Raw genomic sequence first — 24,621 nt, 5'->3', positions numbered from 1 at the left:
TATATCTTATTCTAAAACTGTGTCACTCAAATTATTGTCTAATGATGTGATTTGTGCACGCGATTTTTTATATGCAGAGTTTACAACAAAAGATTATCGGATGGAAACCCTACTCGTCAGTACCAAATAATGTACAAAAGCGGTAGCCAGCCAAAGAAAGATTTCTTAAAATTTGTCATATGTACGACCAGAGAACATATAACGAACTTCCTACGGCAGCCAAATGGATGGATATTCCCCGTCGAGGAAGCACCTATGTATTATATATATATTCCTAAACAGTAATGCACTCAGTATTTAATCTTGGGGGTGGTGGTGGGCGAGTTGAGTAGACGATTTGAGAATACACACTACGAATTGCATACGACCTATGACTGAGCATCTGCAATGATCGTCAATTCATAAATAGTATAGAAATAGAACACACGACACAACATAAATAAAAAAAAAAGAATTTTAATTAGGAAAAGATTTTTGGAAAATTTTCTAGTGTTTTTTCCTTTTTCTTTTGGGGGGTCCTTCCCCCCCCTCTGGTTGCGCCACTGTTCCTAAATATACCCTTTCTTTTGCTATTTCTATAAAATTTGTTCTCTGTTACCTTCGTTGATGCTCCTGTGGAAATGGTCTGCTTTCATATCTGACCACCGTATGAAGGCAGTTTTAGTTATATTTAAGTTGCTAACTAGAGGAAGCAGTTTCCAGAGTTCATATAACTATGGTACAGGAGTTTCGTATTTTTGTTCTGGAAATTCTGGTTTTTAATCCAGCAAGAAGTGAATTCTGGCTGTAGAAACACGTATTTTTTCACACAACAATGTACAGTGTTAGGGTGAAAGACCACAGTTGTCATCACACAATTCTTTCAGATGCATTTGATCATTGATTGTCTTGGTCCAGCGATCATTGATGGCTTAAGGTGAATTTGTGTATGCATCTCACTTTGTGTGTGAGAGAGAGTGTATAAATGCAATCTCCCTCAATGTGGATACCTAAAAGAAAACGATACTTGTCTAAATCACTCCGTCAGACATTAAATAAATATAATTTTAATAAATTTATTGTATTTTTTTTTATATTGCATGAATCCAATTACAAATCGTACGATGAATTATGATTCAAGTTCCGTGCTAACGACATCTGGTCATCACGTTATATGAGTTATCATTTATGACTTGTTTTAGCGCCCTCAGTAATTCCGTGGAGAAAAATGCGAAACTGAATGGAAAAGTATTGTATGTGATGTTTGTCGAGGCGATGTATACTGGATTAGAGAAAGTTATTAGTAGCAGGAAGAAATTGTGATATTCGTTAATTTTAAAATTTTTCATCAGAAAAATTTTATATTCGTGTATAAGTAAAATATTAAATAATGCCGATGTAAACCAAGAACAAAGTGATTATGTTTCGTAAGCCTTTTAAAGTCAAGTCGAATTCTCAGATCAAAGGATCTGAAAGGTGAGATATTTATTTAAGATATTCACGCAAGCTATTTCTTATACTCATGTTTAGGTGTCATTAATTGCTAAGTTACCCATTCATGATTTGGAACTACGTCATTTGTATATCAGGTCATCTTCAAAAAGTAATGTTTTTAGCATTAAGTTTTGAAAGGATATAAAAGATAAATCACTTGCTAATTTAATCAGGTATATATTCTCCATTTGAATCAGTAATGCGCTTCAAACATTGTGAAAGCTTCATAATGACATTTCTATAGAATTAATGTTTGGACCCAAAGAAGTCGTATAGGATCAATTTCAATTCCTCTAATGTTGTATTGTTTTTCATTAATGAAATCTTGCAAACGGTGCATGATTAGGAGAATATGGAGGATGTGGAAGCTTTAATCAGCCGAGTACCTCAATCTTGGTACAGGTGATTCTTGCACTGTGAGGCCGTGCATTATCATGGTGAAAATCAACACCCTTTCAATTGATCAGAGAACACCTCTTTTTCTTTCAGTTTTTCATTCAATTGATCGAGTTGTTCACAATATACTTATGTTGTGGTTTTTTGGCAGGAGTTGAAAGTGTACAATGACAGCCATATCCCACCAAATGTTTAACAAAACCTTCTGAGGATGAAGGTTTTGTTTTGGATGAAGTTTAGCCTGTTTAGCCCCTGAATGAACCTACTTGCCTTTGGCACTTACCCTTTTTTGTAAAGTATCCACTTTACATCGCTGGTGACTACACAACTCAAAAATGGAGATCAAACCTCTTGAGAATGAAGAGCAGTGCATTGCAGATGTTCATGCACTTCAATTGTTGTTCATTAGTTCATGAGGAACCCACTTGTCAAGTTTAGACACTATTCCCAGTTCTTACAAATAGCGATGGATGGTTGATGACGATCAATTAAGATCTTTTGCTAAATCTTTAACAGTTTTGCAGTACATCTCAACAACTACATTGGTATTTCTTGCAATAGCAGCTTCCAGCATCATTAGCGAGAGAGAGACATGGTGCCCAGACTGAGGAGAATCTTTCAAGCTAAAGTCCCCTTGCTGAAATTTTTGGAACCATCACTGGTACTTTTGCACATCCAAAACATTATCAGCATACACTTCTTGCACACTTTTACAGTGTTAGCAGTACTATTGCTTTTTTTTGGAACTCATAAAGCATGATGTGTCTAATGTGCTCTTGAGACCTCCATAGTAATAAAGGGTTATTTAAACAATAACTTATATATGATGTTCTTGCAAGGTGGAATTCCTTAGAATGAGGCTGCCTCAGCTTAGTGATACTTACAGAGATTTAAAAATTCATGTTTACACAAGCTGAGACATGTTTGAATAAGTATAGTATAAAAAAAATGACATTACTTTTGGGATGACCTGATAGTAGTTCTAAATATGAAGTTCAGAGGTTATCAAAGGGCTTCTGAAGTCGTCAGTCAAGTCGCTTCAAAGAGTGGTTTCGATTCTTTTGCAGACTAGTTCATCTTGAAGTCTTTCTGTTGGCATCCTTGATATTTACCATTCGGCAGTGTTTATATTTCTTTATTTTCTTGGTTTCCTTTATAGAATTCTTAATTTCTTGAATGAAGAAATATTTTTTGTATGATCAACTAGTTATACACTGTATTTTTGTGAATTTAATTTTTGTTGTTATCAGTCAGTCATATCTTTTTGTTTTACTGTTGATTTTACTTAAGTATCACTAGTGTATTGTTAACTGATAATTTGTGTTTGCTTCCATTCATGTGGAACATCTGCCCAGTTTTTTATGCTAGATAATCCTGGCTACTTAATACATTGTGTAGCAGTACTTTGTTTAGCACAGTTTACTTTATTATTATTATTATTACATAAATTCTCCTGGAATGAAAGACTCATTGAAGGGGGGAGAGAGAGAGTGATAGGTTTATATAGTTAACAATTACATATACTTGTATATAAGAAAGGGAAAATCTCTCCTGTAACATATCTATCATATTGAAGCTTAAACTCATTCACAACATACTCAGCCAATGCATTCCACTCACCCACCACTCTCCATGTAAAAAAAATACTTCTCACCTTCTTATTCATCACTTCCTTGTACAATTTCCAGAGATGGCTGCTAATTCTTGCCCCCTTCCTTATTTTCCACTATCTGAAAAATCTCTCTCGTATCGATCTGGTAAATCTCTCTCAAGAGCTTAAATGTCTCAATCATATCACCCCTTAACATTCTATCAGCCAAATTCTGCAGATTGCATGACTTTAATCTATCCTTATAGCTAACATTTTTCAGTGCTGAAATCATTTTTGACAACCGCCTCTTCTCCCTCTCCAAAGTATCTTCATCCCCGGTGACCAGATTTGAGCACAGTAGTCCAGATGTGGCCTGATCAGGGCCTTGTACAATGGAATTACTATCATTTTATCTTTGCTGATTATTGTTCGTTTTAATATTGAGGCAAACTTCTGTTGTCTTAATCACCTTTGCAACACATTCCCTTTACATTTCAAATTTTGATCCAACATAATCCCAAGACCTCGTGTTTCCTTAACTTTTTCCACTATTCTTCTGCATACTCTATATGCAGAAGTACAGAAGAAGCATCTGCAGATCCCAAAATTTAAAACTTCACATTTAGCAACATTAAACTAAAATCCCCATTCATTTTTCCACTATTACATATACTTATATTATTCTCAATAACTTTCCCCAGCTTCACGTCATCCACAACTGAAATATCTCCTTGAATTTCAGTGACAGTGTCATTGATATAAAGGATGAAAAGTAGTTGTCCCAGTACATAGTTTCGTGGATCTCAACTTGTAACTTTCCTTATCCCTGATATTGCTCCTCCACACACAATCATTTGATGACTATCAGAGAACCATTTGCCAATCCACTCCAACTTAATATCCAAACCTATACATTGCAGCTTTAATATCAGTTTATCATGTGCCTTTGTAAAATTAAAAAAAAATTACAGCATATGCATTTCCTTCATCAATCACTCATGTTACTTCTTTACCTCTCATCATAAATGTTAATGAGATTACTAAAATAAGAACGCCCCTTAAAAATTGGTGCTGACCTTCACAGATAATTTTCATCTGCCCAGTTTTGTATACAAGCCCCTACCAATTTTTCTAATGCATTAACTATCCCAGAAGTAACACAAACTGGCTATAATTTGATGCCTTCATTTTTCCACCACCCTTATGCAGTGGCACTATATTACCTTCCACTCTCCAAGGACTTTTGCAAGGTTTTCATTAAATAGCTGAGTCAAGGGAGCTGCAAGTCTTAAGGGAATGTGCTAAAGAATTAATACCATTCGTGTATTCTTTTGCTTGAATTTTGTATTTCTCATGAAACTGTTCACCACCACTCATTCTATACTTTTTCCAGTATCACTTTTTTATCTTTCTTTCTTAATCTCATTTGTCATTCATTTTACCCGAAATTTAATTTTTTTTTTTTTTTTTTTTTTTTTTTTCCCACTTGTGGTATACACTTTGCTTCTGCTGTTAACAAACGGTCTTTAACTAGTTTCCATGCACCACTGATCTCTTTATTTTCTAATTCCTCCATTCATGGCACTGCCCTAAGTTGGTTTCTAAGGCTATTAAAATTACCTGCCTTATAATTTCACATAATTTTTTTTCTCTTTAAGACTTTCATATGCCTGTGCAAACCCCCACCTGATCAATATCAATTTCACCAAGTGAAGACATGGCATTTTAGTTGATATCAAATTCGCTGATGCAGTAAAAACTCTTGATCCTTGCTTTCCCTCCAATCCCTGCTTTTTTAAGACATTTGTTTCTCAAGAATTCCAGAAATTGAGTATCCTTATTATCCTCTGCTTCTTCTGTCCAATCTTTATTTGCATAATTGAAATCATCCATAATGATCACCCACTTCCTATTCACCAAGCCAATTTGTCTGAACATCTGTTCATTCTCTCTCTACATTTCTTAGCCTGCCAACCTCTAATTCACACCATGCACTCTCAAAGCAGTGTGCATTATATTCCTCTTGGTTCTCTTTCCTTAGAGGATGCATCTCATAAACTGCCATAAGGAATACCTCACTACCTCGTTTCTCCTCCCTAACCTGCTGGAAAATAGTATATCCTTCTACATCTATTAATGTCAAGACATCATCCTCTGTTAACCATGCTATTCACTAATAAAAATAATTTTAGGAGAGATTAAATCAATCAGTCCTACTAATTCATTCCCTTCATTCCTAATGCTTTTGACATTAGTATATAGAAAAAAAAGTTTCTTCCTGGTCCTCTGTATGCCAGCTAAGTCATTACTCTTGGCCCAATATCTATTATTGTTTGTAATCTCCAATTCACTTAATCTTATCATATTTCCTGAACCATCTTCCCCACATGAGACCATACTTCCTGCTGCTTCTTTAGTATTCTGCAATTGAGCAGGTTCTTCTTTTAGTAGCAGAAACTTTCCTTCCACTCTCTTCTTTTCTGAGCCTTCTCTTTCAAGGTTGTGTACCTGTCTCCATTCAGCATGTCATCTAGTATTGTTTTTCTTACTCTTCCTCTGGGTCTTTTTCCATCTATTTTTCCTTTGATGGCATCTCTGATGATTCCATTCCCTCTCAGAATATGTCCGATCCAGTTTCCCTTGCTTCTTTTTAACCTCCTTAACAGACTTCTTTCTTCTTCTACTCTTTTTAAGACCTCTTCATTAGTTATTTTATCTGTCCATTTGATTTTTTCCATCCTTCTCCAAATCCACATCTCAAAGCTTTCCAAAATCTTAATTTCTTCTTTGTTCAATGTCCAAGTTTCAGCTGCATAGAGGGCAACACTCCACACAACATTTTATTAGTCTTTTCTTTAGGTTTCTATCCATTTTACTTCTGAATAAATTTCATTTTCTATTAAAGGCATCTCTTCCCATCGCTATTCTTGCTTTTATGTCACTTTTACATCTTCCATCACTGCTAATAACACTTCCTAGATATTTAAATGTCTTTACTTGATTCAGTTTTTCCCCATTTATTCTGATATCCATATTTGCCTCTTTCCTTGCTATTTTCATCACCTTTGTTTTTCTGATGTTAATTTTCATTCCATAATTGATACAGGATTCCAGTAATCTGTTCAACAGATGTTGTCTGTGTATCTTATTGCAAATATCTGTCTACCTCCCATCTTTATTCCTTCTTCCAAATTCTCCAGTGTTTTAGCATTGCTTCGGAATACATGTTGAACAAAATTGGTGACAGAGAACAGCCTTGTCTTACTCCTCATCCAATGATACCTGGTTCTGTTGTACCATATATGTTTCTCACCATGGCAGTTTGCCCCATATATAGTGAGATAATTAGCCTTCTGTCTTTCCAATCTATACCAATCTTTTCCATTACTTCCACCATCTTATCCCATTTTACAGTTAAAAGCTTTCTCGAAATCTATATAACAGATGTTAACTTCTTTATTCACTTCTAGACTTCTTTCACTTACTATTCTTAACAGTCCAATCGCATCTCCTGTTCCCCTATCCTTCCTGAAACCAAACTAATCTTCTCCAAGAAATTCTTCCACTTTAGATGCAATTCTTCATGTTAAGATTCTCATAAGTATTTTTGATGTATGGGAAATGAGGCTTATTGTTCTAAAATCCTTGCAGTTCACTGCATTACTTTTCTTTGGTATAGGTATAAATATTAAGGTCATAAAATCTTTTGGTCGTTCTCCTTTGTTATAAATTAAATTTATTATTTTGTTTATTTCATCTATTCCTTCCACCTTTCCACATTTTAGTTCTTTAATGGCCATTTCTACTTCTGTCTTCAAAATATCTGGGCCTAGATCATCTTCATTTACCTTCTTTATGTCTTCTAATGGCAACTCATTTGGTCTATTTTCCTTGTCATATAGTTCTTCAATGTATTCCTTCCATCTCATTAGGATTTTATCTTCTTCAGTTATGATTTCTCCATTTCTTATTTTGTATGCCTCTAGCTCGAATTCCATTTCTCTTGTGATTCATGCTTCTTGCTTTTTTCATATAAAAGATCATACCTTCCCACTCTCTCATAATTTTCCATTTCTTCACATTGTTTTTTAAGCCAATCTTCTCTACTTCTTTCTGCTTTCTTTCTTAATCTGTCATTCAGGGTTCTATATTGTATTTTCCCTTCTTGGGTGTCTTTATTTTTCCATTTTCTTCTTTTTTCCATTAGAGAAATCATCTCATTAGTTAACCAAGGTTTTTTTTTATTCTTTTAGCTCTTACATATCCAGTTTCTTCTTTTGCAATATTCTTTATTTTCTCTTTAACTTGTACCCATTTCTTTTCTGGATCTTCAGTTTTGATAAAACTTGTTTCCTCTAATTCTTTCTCCAATCTATTTCCAAATTCCTTGGTATTTTTTAATTTCTCTAAGTTCCATTTTTTCTGTTTCATAGCTTCTTTTATTTTCTTTAGTTTCACATTTATTTCTATGAATAGTAGGTTGTGATCAGAGTAAATATCAGCTCCAGGATATGGGCATGCATTGTTTACACTATTCTTGTATCTTTGCTTTACTATAATGTAATCAATTTGATACCTGCTATACTTCCTGCTATCAACCCTATTAATTCTAGTTTCCCTGTCCAAACACTTCCACTTGCTCATAGAACAGCAGCCTTTCCAAAAGCTTGTGTCCCTACCGATTCAGATGTAACCCATCTTTTGCATACAGTGTTCTTCGTCTCATCTACCATCAAATGTACTCCAAATATCAATGTATTCTAGACTTCTCTTCCTACACATTCTTGCAATCTTGTCATTTATTATCACTGTTCTTTATTAACTCTGCCCTTTCAAAGCAAGGAAGTACACTCACTACCTTTCATGCTTTTCTGCTGCAGTCTAACGTTGCTTTCAAATCCTTTGCCACCCAATTAACGGTGTCTCTCAAGTCATTAGTACCAACCATTACTATCATCTTCTCCACTTTTTTTACTCTTTTTATTGCTAAAGTCACCCTCTCCATTGTTTCACCATGAAAGCACTTTTCAAACATGTTACTCTGCATACCCTAAATTATTGAATTGCCATATATTAGACTTGTCATGGCTTCATTACTACTCACACTAGCATCTTTCACTCTCCCTTCCCATATTCTCTTGCATTACTTTTGCAAGTTCATTCCTTCTCCTTGTCATGCTTTCCCTTTTTTCCACACTCTCACGGCATCCTCTCATTACCTCTTTCTATTATTCTTGCATACTCTCAACTTCCTGTCACTTCCACTCTCTCCTTTACTCTCGTATTCACACGACTCTTCCCGTTTTTGTTCTTGTTGCATGAACTAAACTATTCTCAAGAGTCCTAATCTTTCAGTTCAGCTTTCATATATTCTCAGTTCAGCTTTCATACATTCTTCTTCCTTTCTGACTACCTTAATTTCTCTTTCCAAGCATTGCAGTTCAGACATTGTAGTTCCAGAATAAATGGTAGGCCATTTTCATAGGACTGTAATCTGCAGCATAAGTTAGACATTTAGCACTATCAGTATTAGATGGATAACTGGTGTAACACTGCTTCATCCTGGTCCTCAGAACTGGGACTAGAACTGATCGGCTCTTGAGTGTGGAGGCTTCTTTCCTCTCTTTACAAGCATCAGACTCCTTCCAAATGCCTTTTACTGGTACCTCTAACTGTGGTTTCTGGTTATCTAACTGATGATTATTTTAACTAGGGATAGCAGGTTCTCCAGATAAACCCATATTCTTTATCCATGTGTTGAGGCTTAAGTGCTGTGAGGACATCATGTTGGAGGCTTAATGGATTGTATACAGCACTCGGAAAGGATTAAAACAGATTTTAATACTTCCTATATTTTGTCTGTCACTGAGACATCTTCAGGGATTAAAAAAAAAAACTAATGTAACATATAAACAAATACCACACGATACTAAGCTAACCACATGGGTGACTCTAAAGTCCTGTCTAGGTGGTGCACCATCTATGGGTGGTTGTAGGTGGTCTAGAATGTAAGGTGGGATCTCTGATGATTAATGTTTCCCAAATCTTCTGAAGTTTAATGCAACTGTATTTATTTAGATTTGGTTGATTTCTGAGAGCTGCTGCAGAATCTAAAAATAGTCTCTCTTTTTTGAATTTACTCTGGTGGAGCATGGTGGTTTTTTCCCTAGAGATCCTTTGGGTTGTATCCAAGACATGATCAGCCAGGCCTGACTGACCATAGTCGTGGTTGCAGGTGTGTGACTTGTGTTCTTCTAAGCCAGCGCTTCCCAAACTGTGGGCTGCAGCCCCCTTGAGGGCCTTAGGTTTTGTTGGGGGGGGGGCATGAAATAATGAAAACAAATTTAAAATGTTTTAAGACTAAGTAGATTTTTTTATTTTAAAAGAAACATATTTAACTTTTATTATTTATAATTTCTTTTTTGTTATTTTTTATATTTTAATGGAAAAATTCACACATTGGTGTTGGTTCACAAACTTTGTTTCCTGCGTATTTCGGCGCTTAGTGAATATTAGTAAATATTGCTTATTCATATGTTTCATTTCAAAGCAGTGGTTAATTGTATTTACTTTGAATGCTCTCCAGGGAAGCTCCAAATCTTCCTATCCTTTTCATCACACGTTCGTAATCAGGGACTGTTGATATTGACTTTATATACATATCAAAACTCGTTTTATATTATCACTGTCATCCAAGCTAGTTTTCTGTTACCAATAAAAGTTTTGCATATACTTCACACATGAAAAAAAAGCTTAAACAAGTTCATATGGGGAGATAGTAACTCACTTGCAGTGGTAAACAACACGCTCTCCCTAACAGCCACTATACTGCAGAGGCAATAAAAACAAGTACTTTTATTATTCCAGTGAATAAGGTATGAGGAGTCTGTGTAATATATTTCTCAACAAATAGTGCAATTAGAGACAACTGGGATAAAAACAGACTAATTAATGAATCACATGTCCCCTCATACAGAAACTATGCTGCATAGACTGAAACAAAACCATATGTTGCATGGGCAAACACAGTATCTAACTAAAAACTATTGTTATTAATTATATGTGTGTGAGTTCGATTTCCCAAGGCAGCAATAAAATTCAACCGAATGTGTTAAAATTTGTAAAAGTGTTAAAATTAAGTAATTATATATATATATATATATATATATATATATATATAATGAATGTTATGGCAGTTTCACATACGGAATTCGGTTGAAGAGAGTTAGCATTTCAACTCAATTGTCAGCTATGCTTTTATCTTCCAGTTGCGCGATCTTTTGTTAATACCGCACCAATCATATGCACGTTTTAATAACCTGCCTTTGCTGTCTGTTTCACGTTAGGCTTAATTACCGTAAAGGGAGAAAAGTCACAAAAGAGAAAAATGTTCCTGGTCCGGGGATTCCCTTATTCAGGTAATATTTACTAATTTCATGTTATCAGTCTGTGGTGTGCCAGTATCGGTAAGTGGTGATATTATTTGATCTATTCTACGTTAAAAAATTTAACCCTGAGACGGATAAGTGGCTGATAAAAAATATAAAAAAATTCCTGCGAACAATCAGAAGAAGCAGAAACAGACTCAAAAAAAAGGACAGTATTTCATATTTTACCAGAATAGCCTGCATCGTCTTCAGAACCAAACGGTAAGAGGCAAAAAATGTAACATATGCATTTGATTTTTGCAATATTCGCTATGTATGTTTAGTATTGAATATAAATACAATAAATATTATAATAATATATCTCTCTATTACGATTTTTTTTTTAGGGGGGCCGTGAAATATTTTAATTTTTGCAAAGGGGGCCCTGACATCTAGAAGTTTGGGAAGCACTGTTCTAAGCCACCTGTCTGTCCAAAGTACGCCAGCTTACAGGAACAGGGTACTTTATAAACTCCAGGCACTGAGAGAGGAGGGAGCTGATCTTTTGTAGAACAGATAAGGGTAGCAAGTTTGCGGTGGAGCTTAAATGCTGTGCGTAGGTTGTACTTTTTTAAAATCTTGGCTATTTTTTCCGATGTGCCACGGATGTAGGGTATGGTGAGGTGATGGCATTTCTAAACTCTTTGTGAAGACCGGGGAATGGAGGAGGACCTGATTAATTTTTTAATACTGTGATCGCTGTAGCCATTGGAGAGGAAAGTGTTGTGTATGTGGTCAAGCTCAGTTGTAAGGGCAGTTCCACTGGAATGAAGATTGTGGGCTCTCTTGGTTAGAGTTTTAATAATGCCATATTGTTGAGTGGGGTGGTGGGAGAGTTTATGGGTGTATCTGCCTGTGTGCGTAGTTTTTCTATATACAGTGAAGGAAATTGTACCATTAGGAAGGCGTGTAACTAAGGTGTCTAGGAAGGGTAAACTGTTGTTCTTTTCCATCGTGAACTGGATTCTTGGATGTAGGCTGTTGAGGTGACTGAGGAAGGAGTCTAATGTGTCTGGGCCATGAGGCCAAATAGAGAACTGATCATCTACATATCTTAGCCAGATAGAAGGTTTGAGAGAGGCTGAGTCTATGGCTTGTTTTTCAAAATTTTCCATATAAAAATTGGAATATTGGTAAACAGTGAGGCAATGTCAAAGCTTACCAATTGTTGGATCCTACTTCGTCATAATCTATACCTTGGATCTGACATGATTACTATTACAATGTTCTTAACTAATTGATAAGTTGTAAGTTGATTTCTAATTCAAATATAAAGAAAATTTATATTTAAAGACTGCGCCACTTTATATCTGAATTAGTTCAAGAATTGAAGATAAACCAACTCTCAACTACCGTTCCTTTATATGTTGTTATTATATATACTGGCCGAGTATATTTAACTTACTTATTTTACCCGCTTTGGTTCGAATATTTAATGAATGGTGCAGTAAAAGAGATTCAGGCAAAATACAACTTTTGATTAACAAAAACAAACATTTTAATTTTAGAATCACAAATTTTACACTTAAGTTCAAATCAGTAATTAAGATATCACAAACATTTTAACTTCTGATAAATTCAATCATACAACTCAGACAACGGTAAATCTGTTATCTCTATAACACAGTCTTCTCACAGTTCTTTAAGTTCCAAATACGACAAAAATTACAGTAACACCTCTTCACAAACAAACACTTTTAAATTTACACTTCAGCTAATTTCTGCAATAGTTACTGTTAGTATAAGGAAATTCTAGGATGAAACTCGCACATTTTTCTGCAAAGGAATATTAATGGTTGGAATAATCTTTCCGATAATCTTCTTTCTTCATAAACTTACACACAAACATTTTCTTTATAACTGTAAACACCTTGAGCAGTATACGGCACTAATTAAAATAAATCTTATAAGCAATAACTGAATTAATCATCGGTCACAATACACATAAACAAATGTCCTTGCTTGAAGTACTACTGATCACTCATGAGTTAAGGCAATACACAATAATTCTTTAACTTGAGATTTTATATGCACAGTTGTTCATTCCTCCTGCATTCAAATAATTCTTTAGGCACTATAATTCTAAACACAGCTAACGGTAAACTTCAACTTTACAGTCTCTACTATTCTTTAGTAACTTCGTGCTTTGCTTCAAGGTTCCATATGTCCTTGAAAGGTCGGCGCTGAAATTAAATCCCAACTCAAGTATCGCTAGTCTATTTAATAGTCTCTCAGCTGTTTTCCGTGGCTATAATTGTTATTCTACAACTTATTAGCTAACTGCTTCTCGACTAGTAGACTTAAATTAGCTGCTTGAGTGACTCGCTATTATTACACTCTGATTCCTGAATGCCCAATGCTCCGATTCCAACCCAATGACAATCCTCTCTCTCTCTCTCTGTTTCCTTTCTAATCTATCTCATTCCATCTATATTTTCAGCGTTCTTCCTTTTTATATCCATTCTTCCCGCTTAAATTGTTCTCGTGATCTCTTTAACTAAACTTTCAGCTTTTTCCCTCACGTTCTGTTCCAAACTTGCGCTCGCTTACTTGCGTCTCCATGACAACAATACAAAACATAATAAAATTGAGCTATTGCATAACGTTAACTTCTACAAATAGGAATAGAGAATATCTACATTTCAATTAATGCACAGTTAAATTATCAAATACAAATTCTTATAATATTAACATAGTAATAAATAAAATAGCTTAATAATATTTAATACAGTCTTTTCATTATTAATACATATATCTGTGATTAAATAATTAAATATTAGACAAAATTAAAGGTAGTTATATGAATATTAAATTATAAATAAGTAATTCACATTAAATAATATTTACAAGTCTAGCCTTTGTGATGGAGGATCATGTTTGATTCTGAAGCGAATAATAATTACTTAAATCTCTATATTATCAGAATCCAACAAAGGCTTACTCTTCCTTTGAAAAATTTTTCTTTAAAGAAAAATTTTTCACACTAGACTCATTGGTGGAGGAATCAGACTTCTACTACCTTTTTGAACTCTTAAACAATTCCTAGTTTGAATCAAATCTGAATTGCTTTCATGTTTTATACATTTATTTCTTTCTGTACTTGCTCTTGTATCTTTGCTGCTCTTAAAATAAGGAAACAATTGTTTTCTAAGCCTATAGTGTGGTAATCTTCTTTCAGGGTAGAACCTCTGTTTTTTGTCACTAATATCCAACCTAAGTTGTCTTCCATCTTGGTAATCCATTCTTTTAGTCTTCCTTCTGCGATCACTCAAACCCTTGTAATTCTTTCCTCTTCTCATATATTTTGTTCTGATATGCAAAGCAGATACATGAGTAAAATTAATCTTATCTGGTATTTGATTTTTATCACCAATTTGTTGCTTAGAATCAGACACTTGAAGTTTTGATATCAAGTCAGTGTCAGGTTGTGTTACAATTTGATCAATTACAATAGAGCTTGAATCAGTATCTTTCTCAGTTAGATTATTTATAGATGATTGCACTTTATCAAGTGGTTCTTCCTCATTAGGTACAAAAAAATCTTCTTGTTACTTGCTTTGTTCTTGTGCATGCAGACTTATTGTTTCTTTTAACTTGTATCCTTCTGTTTCTTAAGGATATTTCACCTTTGGAAAAGTCACAAGAGAAGTGATGTTTCTCCATAAAATTTGTTCCTAATATTATGTGAGTGTTCAAGTTAGGAGAGAAAGGAACTATAAGTAGATCTTGATATACACACAGGTTGTCTGCTATATAAATTTTTGTGCAAACTTTCTCATATGCTGTAGAGTTCAAATTGAGAGAGTGGTAATCTTCACGGGTCTCCTTAAATTGGTAACATTTTTCCTTAATTTATCTCTTAATTTTAGGAAATAATACTTACTGATGGTTGAGGCATTACAACCTGTGTCAAATAGAATGTTACATTTATGACCTTTGACACATCCTGTAATCCTCATCATTGATTCTCTTGATCTAGGGAAATTTTGAGACTTATTATACGCTCTGTGAGAAATATGTCCAAAACTAGAGTTCCATCTGCTGTCAGTGTAGTTTCTTTTATTAAAGTAGCAATTCCTAGCAATGTGACCAATCTTGTTGCAATTAAAACACTTAGGAGGATCTCCACCATCTGTGAGAATTTTTCTCCTTGTCTGAGGTTGAGAATCAATGGGAATTTTCTGTCTAACATTCTCCAGGGCTTCCACCACTCTATCCAACTTAATCAAAATTGGCTTATTTTGCCTCTCAACTTCCAGTTTGACTACTTCGCTAGCATAATCTGCTGTGGGATTGAAGTTCTCTTGAAATCCTATAGTTATTTCTGTCAATTTTTTCATTACTTCATCTAACTTATTTTTCATTGGCTGTTGTAACTTTTCTACCTCCTGGTGAACAAAGTCTTGTACTTCCTTGAACAACTTCTTGTTGGTTTGCTCATTTGTCTCAGACATGCAGTTATAATTAATAGAATTCTCTTTAATAATTTTCCTTTCATCTTCTTTCCTTCTATTCTCTTTTGAAGATTTATTTAAACCTAGGGAACAATCAGTTCTTTCTACTATGTTTACAAGGCCTATATTGGATGAGGGACAGAGGTCTCCAATCATCTGTTCCTTTTCCTTGACAGCTACAAGACATTCCTCTAGTGAGGTTATCTTCTTCTTGTAGGCTGTCTCGCTCAGTTCTTGTCTAATACCCTGTCTAAATTGTTGATAAACTGCCCAATCCAAATGAGGTTTGTCTTCATTGGATACATTTAAACTATTAGAGAGAGTTAGTAAACGATTGTAGAAATCAGCAATACTTTCTTTGTCCTTCTGTATAATCCTCTGTAGCTTCCATAAATTTGGTCCAACACTCCTCCGTTTACAAAATTGAGATAGTAAGGCTTCTTTAAATTTCTTGTACTCAAATGTTTCTCTAAGTATAGGAGATGAGAAAAAATATGTTTTAGCTTTACCAATTAGCTTGTTTCTAAGTAATATCAACAACTGAAAGTCCGTCCAACCTGCTGTTTCTCTGAGTTTCTCAATAAAAGTAAAAAATCTAGGTTTCAGTTTGTCAATTTTGTTCTTCCAAAAAAATTAACCAGAATTGATGGCAAAGGAAAAGTGATCTAAGATGTCAGAAGGAAGAGCATTTTTTAAGCGTGTTAAGGTATCAATTAAGGGAATATTGGTAAACAGTGAAGCAATGGCAAAGCTTACCAATATAACTGTGTTATTTAAAGTTAGCTTTTCTATTAGGATTTTAAAATGGGTAGAGTTTTTTTATATAGGATGTGGAAAATCCAGTGAGGGGGGGGGGGGTCAGAGAGTTGGCCAGCTGTTTTGAGTTTGTAGCAAGGTGCATTAGTGGCATTTAATAAAGGTCTTAGGGGGGAATTAGGTTTGTGGATTTTTGGTAAACCGTATATTTGTGGGGGGCGGGAACAGAAAAGTTTGAGTTTCTGCATAATGTGCGGAGGCCAGGAAGATACTTTTTTTAAGTGAGGTTTTTAATTTTTTTAACTTCTGTTTTTGTGGGATCGCGTTCTAGTAGAATGTATGTAGAGTGATCTTGGAGGATAATCTCCATTTTTCAATTATATTCCGTGGCAATAAGGATGACTGTGGCATTACCCTTATCCTCTCTGGTGATGACAATACTTTTGTCTTTTCATAATTTCCCGAGAGCAGTGTATTGGCCAGAAAAATAAATTACTTTTTGGAGGTGACGACTGGGAGAGGATGTTGGCGATGTCAAGTCTGATGTTATTTGCTATCTCAGGCGCTAAGCGACAGATCCCACGTTCGATGTTATACATTACATCTAGCACTGGTACTTCTTTCGGTGAAATGCCGAAATTGTGGCCAAGGCTTAGGGCACTGTTAGCATCGTCGTTGAGCCTTTTGGAAGATAGATTAACTACTGTCTGGAGTAGTTGAATTTGTGGTTATGGTTTGGATTTACATGGTTTAAAAAAAGGGCAACTTCACATAGCATTTAAGCCCAACAGCAAACTTGCTACCCTTATCTGTTCTACAAAAGATCAGCTCCCTCCTCTCTCAGTGCCTGGAGTTTATAAAGTACCATGTTCCTGTAAGCTGGCGTACTTTGGACCAACAGGTAGATCAGCAACCATCCACTTAGAAGAACACAGGTCATACATCTGCAACCATGACTATGGTCAGTCAGGACCTGGCTGACCAAGTCTAGGATGCAACCCAAAAGATCGTTTGGAAAAAGAGTAGGAGTGAGGTGGACAAAAGATTAAATCAAGCAAGTAGTGTTACAAAAGAAGTTATGGAGGAAGTACAAGACAGTTTGCAGTGATGAAGAGATGCGTGAAGAATATAAAGTGCAGGCCAGAAAAGTGACAAGCCTGGTTAAAAAAGAAAAAAGTAGGATATGAGAGGAGATTGGCCAATCATGTCAAAGCTAATCCAAGGAAATTTTTCTGCTATGTGGCAAACAAGAGGGAAAAATAATTATGGCAGGTTGATACTGATGGATAGTTATGGTAGCAGAGTAATCATAGCAAATGATATAGTGGAATTATTTCATGTCTATATGATGCTGTGAACATATAGACAGGAGGTAAGAATTAGTCGAATTAAAAGTAAAAGAATCAAGTGTTATACTTTGGTTAGTTGTTAATAAGGCTGTGGGAATGTATGACACATTAACACATATTTTTAAAGAATGTGCAAAAGAGTTAGTGATGCCCTTGTCCTGGTTATTTAATGAAAGTCTTGCAGTGGGGGAGGTTCCTAAGGAGTGGTAAGAAGACAAAATAATACCTCTCCACAAACATGGTTTGAGAACAAAACTTTCCAATTATAGACTTATTATAGACCAATTGTACAACTTTCCAATTATAGACCAGTCTATATACCTGCAGTTGTGATCAAAGTTTTGGAAAAATTGGTTAGAAATAGAATACAGGAATGTGTTGATTGACATAAGATTCTCTATGGTGGTCAGCATGAATTTGTGAAGAGCAGGTCTTGTTTTAGCAATCAGTTTATGCTTTATGATAAGGTGACAAATGTGTTGGATTAGGGGAAAATCATATACAGTGATAGCTTGGACTTTGCAAAAGCATTTGATAGATTACCACATGATAATTTGGTGCACAAGTTGCAGAGGATAGGAATAGATATTATATTGGTTAGATGGATAAGAGATTAGCATTTTGAACGATACCAGCAAGTTGTGTATGATGGATCCATGTCTCAGAAAAGGAAATGAGACTAGTGGTTTCCTCTGGGTTCTGTTCTTGTGCCCCTACTGTTTAAGTTATTTGTTAATAATATTTCATGTGGATGGACTGGGAATCTTCAAATGTTTGCTGATGATGCAAAGTTAGGTAGAATTATCAGGAGTAGTGGTAATGTTAATTCTCTGCAGGAAGATTTGAATAGATTTTTAGTTTAGACTAATGAGTGGGGTTGCAGTTTTAATATTAATAAATGCAAGGTGTTACACTTTGGGATACAGGGATATAAGGTTACATATTCTATCGGTGGAGCTGTACTTCAGGAAGTCGATGAGATTCGGAATCTTGGAATGATGGTAGACAGTGGACTGAAGTTCTGGGGGCACATCACTTGTGTTGTTGCAAAGACTGCACATCGTATTGCTATGATAAAAAGACATTCACATGTAGAGATGAAGAGTTGGTGGTGCCTTTATATAGGGCATTGATCAGACTACATGTAGACTTTTGTGCTCAGATTTGGTCACCTGGTTTTCATTGCGATGTGGATACACTAGAGAGAGTCCAAAGATGAATAACCAAAGTGATATCAGAACTCCGAAGTGTTGGTTATGAAGAGCATTTGAGAGAATGTGGATTATAGAGATTGGTGGATAGGAGGAAAAGAGGAGATATGATAGACCTTGAAGTTAGTTAAGAGATTCTATCAGATTAATACAGAAAAAATTATAAAAAGAGTTGATGTTAAGATGGGAAGAATGAGAGATCATCCCTACACATATAAACATGTGGTGAAGAGGGTGAGAAGTTTGATTTTTTTTACATGGAGAGTTGTGAGTGGATTTGAGGGCCTTCAATCCAGCAGGGATTATTTCAGTTATTCTTGAAGTAGTCATACCATTGATAAAATAGATAGAAATCATGGATGGCATCCCAGTGTATTGCCAAAGGACACAAGACTGAAATTAGTTGGGTGACATTGAGTCAGTAGAAAAGGAAGTGTGGACAAGGTTAGGTTATAGTGGTTGTAGTTTCCAAGAGAAAAGATGAATCTGTTTGGAAAGCTGCTTAAGGGAATGTTCATGGCGTTGGAAGATTTATAATGGTTATCTGGTATTCTGGTTGATAGATAGTTTGTTTGCATGTTGCTGACATCAATTCTTCATCTCTTTCAGCTTTATATAAAATTAGAAAAGCCAGCTAGAATTATGAACATTGAACTCCAAGAAGATTCACTATTTGGGGAACCGGAATATAGTAGAAAAACAAACTTTAGTGATAAATAACCAGTGTGGTCTAAGTGGTTATCTGAATTAGAGTAGTAATGGCCACTAACAAAGGTGTGGTAAGGAAATTTTGAGCTAGAGCAAATCATAAAAAGAAAAATCTAGGTTTCAGTAATCTCTGGCATGAAATATCTGATCTAACAAATAAAAATTAAATTGGGGCTACAAATTTTGTATTTTGATGAAAGCAAGTTAGCAAGTTCCACAGAGCTTTGATCTCAACTCTATTCAACATCTGTGGGATGTACTGGAGCATCAGGTAAGTTGAAGAGATGTCCATCCTGCAATAATCAGGACCTCATTACTTGCCTATAGGAAGCATGGTCCAAAATTCCCATTGACTGATATCATACACTTGTGGAAAGTATGCACCTTAGGAATGTTGCAGTCATTGCATGATATGATACCGAAGTACTTGATCTGTGGCCTCTCTATATAAGTAGTCTAGTCATTATTATTATTCGTGACACATCCAAGGAGTCCGAAGACATCGTGGGAGGACAGCTACTGTACAACTCTCCGTCTTCACTATTATGCAGAACCTCTACTACCAATCACCTACATCAATGCCATCTACTGGCCACAACCACCACCACAGCTAGTATTTTTTGTCTGTAAATTGTGTGTGTTCTGAAGGGCTGATTTTGTCCGTATACGGGGTGAAAAACCCGAGTTTCCGGGAGAAAAAATCCTGCTACCTCCGTATGAGATCGGTTAACTCACCTTTGATTGAAAAAGTCCATATAAAGATTCCTCCCGTCATGACGAGAATCGAACTTATGCCTTTTCTAATTGAAGGGCGCAACATACCGTCATCCTACCAATTGCGCTACGGAAGCGCTTAGTCATGAAGACATTTAATGATACTTCACACATAAAGTATTTTTTACTCTGATGAAACAAGAATACATATCTTGTCTGTTATGATATTATAATTGTAATAACTCTTCTCTGATGGCTGGTAATTAAAATAATGGAGGATTTAGGTTCAGTTGTAACTATGTAACTATGGTTCAATTTTAGCTTGTAACTGTCATTGCATGTTTAGCAATATTGGTATGCTGCTGTGCAATTTTTTGAACTAATTCTAGGCTTGAAACTAGTTGCAGAAACTTTTTTTTTTTTCAAAATGATACAATCTTCTCTGCCTTTATTTAATTTAATCTGGTTTTTAAAATCATTATTAAATTGTCATTTCACTTGATTCATTTTAAAAACACAATTATGCAAAAGGGGTGCTTAAGGGTCAAAGTTGTACAACTCAGATGAGACCTCCACATAGCCTTTAAAGGAATGTGCAGAACCGACCAGAGCTTCTGACCTAACATCCAATCCTCACCTTCTCGTGGTGCACCCTGTTGGGTATCTACCTGGATACTGAACGAACGAGGATGGGCTGGCAATTTGTGATTTAGCTGACCAAATTGTATTCTTATTAGTTAAACCAAAATAAAAAATGATTGTACAACATGACAAAATTTCATGCCGGCTGGGGCATTGCCTGGTTAAACAAGGCTCCATTGTTTTCGCCAGGGAACCAGGGCAGACAGCGAAAAGTCAGCTACTGGAACAAATCTGAAAACACACCCCCAACTCAACATCACCATAGTTAAAGGTCGGTACTATCAACATAAGAAGCCTGAATGGCAAAGAAATGGAGCTAGCTGAGGAATTAGATAAGTACCTGACCGACATAATAGGGGCGACTGAAACAAAAAAGACAAAAACTGGTGAGATCTTTTTGATCACAAAATACAAAATGTTATATTCAGGCAATGACAATCAAGGAAAAGGAGTAGCCATAATATTCAACACAAAATACGAGGCTAATCTTCTTGAAAGGCAGGCAGTCTCGAGTAGAGTGATGTGGGCAAATATCAGAATGGGAAACTGGACAATGAGACTTATTTGTGCCTATGGTCCCACAGAAGGTTCTACTAAGGTAGAAGTGGAGGAATTTTTTGATGCTTTAGAAAAAGCAACTGACACAATGAAAAAGGAAAAGTTGGTTACTTAAATATAAAGAGCCAATAGGCTTCATTACGGTGATATAAACATTATTTAAATTAAGGGGATATTAAATCCCACATTGTTTTAAAACCGAATAAGAATCTCAAAGTTTGGAATCAGAGTTTCATGCCGAATATAGTAAACTATAAAAATATCAGCGATTACTAGCGTGAACTAATGCAAGTAGTCCTAGTACGTAGTACAAGTAAATACTAAATTAATACTTAATAAATTAATATCCTTTGGTATTAATTTGGTCTAGCTACTCACTGATGAAGCCTCAAAAAAGGCTGAAACCGGTCTGGGAGTGACCTCCTGCCATAATGTAATAACACTATACATTATTTAGGAAATGTGTTTTTACATTATGGAAAATACCAAGAATAGCGATCAGAACTTCACAACCTTTGCTGCGAGTTGCCCGGTATTGTACTACGTACTAGGACTACTTGCATTAGCTCACACTACTAATCGCCGATATTTTTATAGTTTACTATATTCAGCATGAAACTCTCAGATTCCAATCTTTGAGTTTCTTATTCGGTTTTAAAACAATGTGGGATTTAATATCCCCTTAATTTAAATAATGTTTATATCGCCGAAATGAAGCCTATTGGCTCTTTATATGTAAGTAACTTAATGGGTGCTGCACCTTTTTGACAACTCGTATAGCAGAGTATATAAGTTCTTTTCGCTAATACCCTTTGGTATTTATTTAGCTACTCACTGATGAAGCCTCAAAAAAGGCTGAAAGCGGTCTGGGTAGTGACCTCCTGCCATAATTTAATAACAGCATACATTTCCTAGAAAATGTGTTTTTACATTATGTAAAATCAGCAATCAGAACTTCACCACCTTTGCTGCGAGTTGCCCGGTATTGTACTACATACTAGGAAAAGTTGGTCCTTGTTGGGGATCTGAATAGCAGAGTAGAAAATCATTGTCAGACATACAAAAAGATTTTGGGAAAATTTGGACAAAAGTGCAAAACTAATAATAATGGCAAATTCCTGTTCGATTTCTGCTCAGGACACATGTTCCAACATAAAAATATGCACAAATTCACATGGAGAGAAGAGGCAAGGAATAAGAAAAGTCTCATTGACTATGTTATTGTTGATAGTGATGTTTTCTCCCTGGGTGCAGGACACCATAGTGTACAGAGGATTTGAAATTGGAAGCGATCACTATTTAGTCTTGAGCAGGATAAAATTGAATTTCATATTGAAAAGAATAACATGTAAGAAAGTTTTAAAGCGAATAAAAGTTGAGCAGCTCTCAGATGTGAACTGTAGACTAACATATACAAAGATTATTGAAGAAAAAATGAAAGAGTTTGAGAACAGGGACCAAACCTTGGAGATTCAGTGGCAAGCCTTGAAGAAAACCCTGATTGATTCAGCCAGAGAGGCATGTGGTGAGGTTGTCTGCAAGGATAGAAAAATCAGGACTCCGTGGTGGACACAGGAAGTTAACGAGGCAGTGAAGGAAAAGAAGAAATCATATCAAAAGTTCCTGGCAAATAAGTCAGCTTTTGCTGTTAGAGAATATAGAGACAAATGTAAGAAAGCTAAACACTGTGTAAAACTAGCTAAACAAAAGTCATGGGAGGACTTTGGCAAGAACATAGAAAATAAATATCAAGAAGGTGGAAAGATATTCTGGAGGTTGTTGAAGAAGCTTAGAAATGCAGGAAAGAGTGCTGTATTAGGAGTTAGAGATGATAAAGGTGACATGAACACAGGAGAAAAAGATATCCTTGAAGTATGGAGTAATTACTTCGAAAAATTGCTAAATGAAACAAGCAGTAATGACAGCACAGTGATAAAAAACACTGACCAGGCATGCAGTCAGGAATACATATCCATTCTTGAAGTAGAAAAACCCATCAAAGGCTTGAAATTTAGAAAGGCAGCAGTAGTAGATGATATTCAACCAGAAATGCTGAAGTATGGTGATATAAAAGTCTTACAGTGGCTGCACTGCATAGTTCAGAAAGCCTGGACAGAGGGACGAATTCTCGATGATTGGAATAGAGCTCTAATAGTGCCCATATATAAAAAGGGAAATAAAACTGAATGTGAGCATTACAGAGGTAATTCCCTACTGAGTGTTCCTGGCAAGATCTATGCGAGTATACTTGAGAAACAGTTGAGAAGAATTGTGGAAGAAAAGCTTGGTGAAGAACAAGCTGGATTCAGACCAAATAGAGGCTGTCAGGATCAGATCTTCACTTTATGACAAATAGTCGAGAAAGCATGGGAATATAACAAAGATCTGTATTTAAGTTTTGTCGATCTGGAAAAGGCATATGACAAGGTGCCAAGAGAGAAGCTATTCAATACGTTACAGTTATATGGTGTCAATGCGGCATTATATCAAACAATACTTAGTCTGTATTTGAGTTGTAAGTTTGCAGTTAGAATTGAAGGATGTACAGGAAGATGGTTTAATGTTAAATCTGGTGTGAGACAAGGATGTACATTATCCCCTCTGTTATTCATTATCTATATGGATCACATTATGAAGGAAAGTGGTATTAAACATGATATCAGAATTGGAGATGTTAATGTCAGCTCTTTGCTTTATGCGGACGATGTTATACTTCTAAATAAATCCACTACAAGTTTGCAAGATATCTGACTAAATTGAATAGCTGTTGTAATAGATATGGTATGAAGGTCAGCAATAAAAAGACAAACACAATGAAAATAGGTAGAATCCTTGAAAATTTCAACTGTGTTTTGAACGGAGAACCCGTGGAACAAGTAAAACATTTCAGCTACTTAGGCACGATTTTTAGTGAAGATGGTAAATTAAATATGGAAATAGACAACAGAATCAACAAAGCTGGTATGGTAGGAAGTCAATTGAATAAATTCACGTGGAATAAAAGGAAATTAGTCGGAACACGAAATTAGCTGTATACAAGATGGTGTTAAAACCAGTTTTAACTAATGGATCTGAGAGCTGGGTCAGAAGTAAAACACTTGACCAAAGACTAGAGACAGCAGATATGAGTGTCCTGAGAAAGATTAGAGGCGTGAACAGGTGGCATCAATGGCAATATCATATTAAAACGAGGACATTAGGAAAGAACTTGACATTGTCAGCATCCAGGAATGCGTTAGCAGAGCTAATCTCAGGTGGTATGGTCACTTAAACAGAATGGGCGAAGAAAGATTAGCAAAACAAGTGTTCTCTGCCAGGTTTGCAGGAAAACGACCCAGAGGA

General features: G+C 35.5%; 1 protein-coding gene across 2 annotated transcripts in view; it reads left to right on the top strand.

Annotated features, from left to right (window-relative positions):
- Nucleotides 1-1,209: 1,209 nt before the first annotated feature.
- Nucleotides 1,210-24,621, top strand: part of eIF2D (eukaryotic translation initiation factor 2D) — a 98,130-nt gene continuing 74,718 nt past the window's right edge. For both annotated transcript variants that reach the window (XM_090409817.1, XM_090409818.1), the window contains exon 1: nt 1,210-1,455. In XM_090409817.1, the coding sequence (XP_090265943.1) occupies nt 1,400-1,455 (56 nt within the window). In that variant the 5' untranslated portion in view covers nt 1,210-1,399. The remainder of the gene's footprint in view (nt 1,456-24,621) is intronic.

The sequence above is a fragment of the Typopeltis vanoorti genome, chromosome 20 (assembly GCF_054136105.1).
Source record: "Typopeltis vanoorti isolate ZY-2024b chromosome 20, IOZ_Tvanoo_1.0, whole genome shotgun sequence".
In the NCBI taxonomy this organism is placed as follows: domain Eukaryota; kingdom Metazoa; phylum Arthropoda; class Arachnida; order Uropygi; family Thelyphonidae; genus Typopeltis; species Typopeltis vanoorti.
This window is presented reverse-complemented; position numbering and strand designations above follow the sequence as displayed.